The 4,503-nt window shown below is 41.7% G+C and overlaps 1 protein-coding gene across 1 annotated transcript; it reads left to right on the top strand.

Moving 5' to 3' along the window:
- Positions 1-1,597: 1,597 nt before the first annotated feature.
- Positions 1,598-4,287, top strand: LOC111191682 (uncharacterized). Its single transcript, XM_022667245.2, has 2 exons — positions 1,598-1,747; positions 2,006-4,287. Exon 2 carries the CDS (start codon positions 2,262-2,264, stop codon positions 4,272-4,274), a length of 2,013 nt encoding a protein of 670 aa, XP_022522966.2. The 5' UTR covers positions 1,598-1,747; positions 2,006-2,261; the 3' UTR covers positions 4,275-4,287.
- The last annotated feature ends 216 nt before the right edge of the window (positions 4,288-4,503 follow it).

The raw sequence follows: 4,503 nt of genomic DNA, 5'->3' as shown, positions 1-4,503 counted from the left end.
TTGGTGAGCTGTTTTCATGATTTGAAACTGAAACTAACTGAAACTTTGAATATTCTGCAGAAAGCCTGGGTTATTTTAAACAAATTTTTAATGAGTTTATATTTTATATTTATTCATTTTAATTTTTTTTCTTCTTTTATTGATCAAATCATTAAATATATATCTTCATAAGATATAATTTTTTTTACCTTTTATGTCAATTTTTATGATCTTTTTAAAAGGTCCTATTTTTCCTTTTTTACGTATATATTTTATTCGTCTATAATAAATGTCAGTTTTTATTTCTATTTTTTATATATTTTTTGAATCCCTTTTAAACTGTTAATGCTCAGCGGCACTGTAAATGGGGGTCTCTATCCAGTGTGAATAATCGATTGCTTGTTTAATATTCAGTGTTGCAAAACCAGTTTTTACATAAACAATAAACAGAATAAAAAATAAAATAATTTTATTTTATTTAAGCTGCTGGTGTTTCTTTCGCAGCCTGACGCGCAGTCATTTTTCTATGCGCTCTCCTTCTGTAAAACGGACAACCCGTAGAGTCCACGTCGCCTCAGCCACCTGCGAGTCCATGTACGTCTCTTCCGTGGACTTTCAGCGCACAACAGGGCACAAATAAGCAAAGAAGCGCTTTCTTTTGCAAGGCGACATGTTGTGTTGAAGCGAGAGTTTGTACGCAAAGAAAGCTCCGCCTACGGGCTGCGTTTAGACGTGCAGTGTAAGCTCCCCCGTCGCAGCAGGTCAGTCGGACCGTACAGTGTGTGCAGATGAATCGCAGGCGTTGTTCATACACGACAAACGATTCAAACGTGCAGTGTGAGCTCTCCAGAACGCATCCGATTAAAAAAAAACGCACAGTGTCCGCCTGGCTTAACCGAGTTACTCAACTGTGAAAGTAACTAGTTACCAGTAAAAGTAACTATTGCATTACATTTTGTTATTCGCCCCGTTAAAAATAAATACCAAAAAAAAATCAATTATGTATTTACTATTATTATTAGAAAAATAACAAACGAAAATAAACCCAAAATGTTGACAAAAATATAATCTAACGAACTTCAAAAAAAATAAAACAAAATTCTCCACACAACCAAAGAAAATTACTAAAACTTGTAATACTGAAAAAAAATGAAAAAACAAACAAGCGTCTGGGGATTAAATTAAACAAACCAAGCCACACTCAATTTATATATTTATATATTTTTTACATACATACAGTAGACTCTTATGTACTACATAAATAGTGGAAAATCCACCTGCATGTAAGCTTTTTCCATCAGAAAGTAAAAAGCACACAAAAATAATTACAACCATCATCAATTTGTCTCTTTTAGCATTAAATTTTTACTTAATTGTAATCACGACTGAAACAAGATATTTCTCCTGTGTCTACTACTGATAAAACAGCGTGTTTACAGAGTAGCACTTTTAGCCCTCACCACGAAACAAGCACATTTTAATAATATTAAAACAAAAATACATAGCTTTTACAAGCCACAGACTAAAATGTATATTGTCACGGCATTGGAACTTTTTTTTTTTTTTTTGGCGCCACCTAGTGTCTTCTAGTGGGAAATATCCATTATTAAACCTTTTATTTTGACACTCACCTTCAGTTGATGTTACTTCCTGTGGCATTATATCTAGCTAGAGGAAGAAGTTCATTACTTTAGTTGAGTCATACCATCCCAAGGTGAAGAGGTGCTCATCCTTGTAGGTCGTTCTTGCCCTTGGAAAGGCCTTGCTTGTGAGTTAATATCGTTTGTAATTTTGTGTATTAAGGACCAATTTATGCCTTCATGCATCTTAAGTTAATTTCTAGGGAAGTTAATGGCAATATATGGTTTTGTGTGTAGATAGAATCTCTGAAGATTTTTGCAAGTCATGGAGAGCTAACAAGCTAACTAACATGTTTGTTTACTCATGTAATTTATATGCTACTGTGAATGTATGTAGAAGGATGAAGCTAACACACTTTTATGTACATTTCTGTTTGTTTATTTAGTTTTACAAATCTCAAGGAAGAATTCTGTGTATCTGAAGATTGGAGTAAACCTTTAAAACTCACTTCTGCCTCAGAAATTCATTCCATTGTTAGCTGTCTGTCTAGTCTAGTAAATGGGTGCCTGATAAGGACAGAACAGTAAAAAAAACATCCAGCACAGCAGGCAGAACTATTCAAGGAGAGTAATCTTCAATTGTCATCCTACTTCTCATCATCGTTACCACTGCTCACACCTGGCTCGCAGCATATCTGAACGATGGATGGGAAGTCAGCAGTTGAAGATGCAACACCCCACTCTACTGTGGAAACCAGGTCAGTTGCTCATGCATCTTCCAGTAAATCTTCGTCAAGCAAATTATCAGCTAGCAGAGCCATAGCTGCAGCTTATGCTAAAGTGGAGGCAGCCCGCGCAAGAGCTGAATTTGCTAAGAAGGAGTCAGGTATTCTGATTGAGAAAGCACAAATTGAAGCTAGATTAAACACACTCAGACATGAAAGGGAGGTGGTAGCAGCGTTAGCAGAAGCTAGTGCACTTGAAGCAGCAGAGCAGTCTGAAGTGGTTGATGATAAATCACTCCTGCAAGAAGTGGAAGAGAGAACACATCAGTATGTTCAGCTACAGTTAACAGAAGATGTTAAGCCACACACACAACCCATATCACCAATAATTCATGTGCTAAAATCTGAGTCTCCCCCAAGACAGCGCCTTACTGAGTTCACAGTTGAAGCTCATTCTTGTAAAATGACCGAACTTTCTAGACCAACATCGCAACCCACCAAGACTATACCTCATCACACATCTCCAAGGCAAGCTACAGCTGGTGCAGGATGGCTCTCATCTCCCCAAGGCATTTCACAACAGCCAGTAGATGGTAGTCCAGACATTAGTGATGTAGGTAGATACTTGGCACACAGAGATCTGATTACCTCTGGCCTGTCACAGTTTGATGATTCTCCTGAGAACTATTGGGCGTGGAAGTCATCATTTACCAACGCCATCGTTGGATTACACCTCAGCGCCAGTGAAGAGCTGGACCTCCTAATTAAGTGGTTAGGGAGAGAGTCAGCACAGCATGTCAGGAGAATAAGAGCTGTCCATGTAGGTAACCCCTCTACCGGATTGACCAAGGCTTGGGAACGCCTGGAAGAATGTTTTGGTTCTCCAGAGATTATAGAGAAGTCACTCTTCGAAAGGCTCATTAACTTCCCAAAGGTCACCATCAAGGATCCAGTGAAGCTGATTGACCTCCTTCATGAGTTAGAAGCCGCTAAGCTAGAAGGCTATCTCCCTGGCCTTAGCTACTTGGAAACTGTACGTGGTGTCGCTCCTATAGTGGAGAAATTACCATACAACCTCCAAGAGGGGTGGCTTAAACAGGGCTTCAAGTACAAAGCCACTCATGGTGTAACTGTTCCTCCGTTCTCCTTCTTTTGTGAGTTCGTCTGCAATGAAGCACGGGCACGCAACGATCCAGGTTTCAGGCTGCAAACTGGTAACACAGAGTACCTAAAGCACGGCGCCGCTGCTAAGAAACCGCAGAAGAGTCTAGTGTTTGCCCACAAGACAGATATATCACAGGCAAAGGACAGGAAGGAGGTTTCAGGCCACAAAGCTGGTGATGTTGAGAAGCAATGTCCCCTTCACAAGAAGCCGCATCCTCTTAAGCACTGCAGAGGGTTTTGCAGTAAACCCTTAGAGGAACGTAAAGCCCTTTTGAAGGACATCGGTGTCTGTTTTAGGCACATGGCCAAAGAGTGCACTGCAGTCATTAGGTGTAGGGAGTGTGAGAGTGAGAATCACGTCTCAGCTCTGCATCCTGGACCGCCACCATCACCATCTGGGCATGGCGGGGAGAGCACAGAAGACACACCACCACCAACTGTCGAGTCAAGCTGCACTGAGGTGTGTGGAGAGTGCCAAAGCCCACGGTCCTGCTCCAAGATCTGCTTATTGAAGGTCTATCCTGAAGCACACCCAGAGAGAGTGACAAGAGCTTATACGGTTCTAGACGACCAAAGTAACCGGTCTCTTGCAAGACCCGACTTCTTTGACATGTACAACATCAAGGGATCAGACTTAACCTTCACACTGCGTACGTGCGCTGGGACAACAGAGATGATGGGTAGAGAAGCCACAGGGTTCATTGTGCTGTCACTAGATGGAACTACAACGCTCACCTTGCCCACGCTAATTGAATGCAGCAACATTCCAAGAGACCGTGCTGAGATCCCCACTCCTGAAGCGGCTTTATACCACCCTCCCCTCTAACCCATAGCTCACTCCATCCCATCGCTGGATCCTGAGGCCAAGATCCTCCTGTTGCTGGGTCGCGACTTACTAAGAGTCCACAAAGTGAGAGAGCAGCGGAATGGTCCACATGATACTCCATATGCCCAGAGAGTGGACCTGGGGTGGGTCATCGTAGGTGACGTCTGCTTAGGGAGCGCACACAGGCCTGCAGCTATTCAAACTTATCGCACCAACATCCTTGAGAACC

The sequence above is a fragment of the Astyanax mexicanus genome, chromosome 3, assembly GCF_023375975.1.
Source record: "Astyanax mexicanus isolate ESR-SI-001 chromosome 3, AstMex3_surface, whole genome shotgun sequence".
NCBI lineage: Eukaryota > Metazoa > Chordata > Actinopteri > Characiformes > Acestrorhamphidae > Astyanax > Astyanax mexicanus.
Note: the sequence above shows the minus strand (reverse complement) of the source record. Positions and strands in the feature narration are given on the sequence as shown.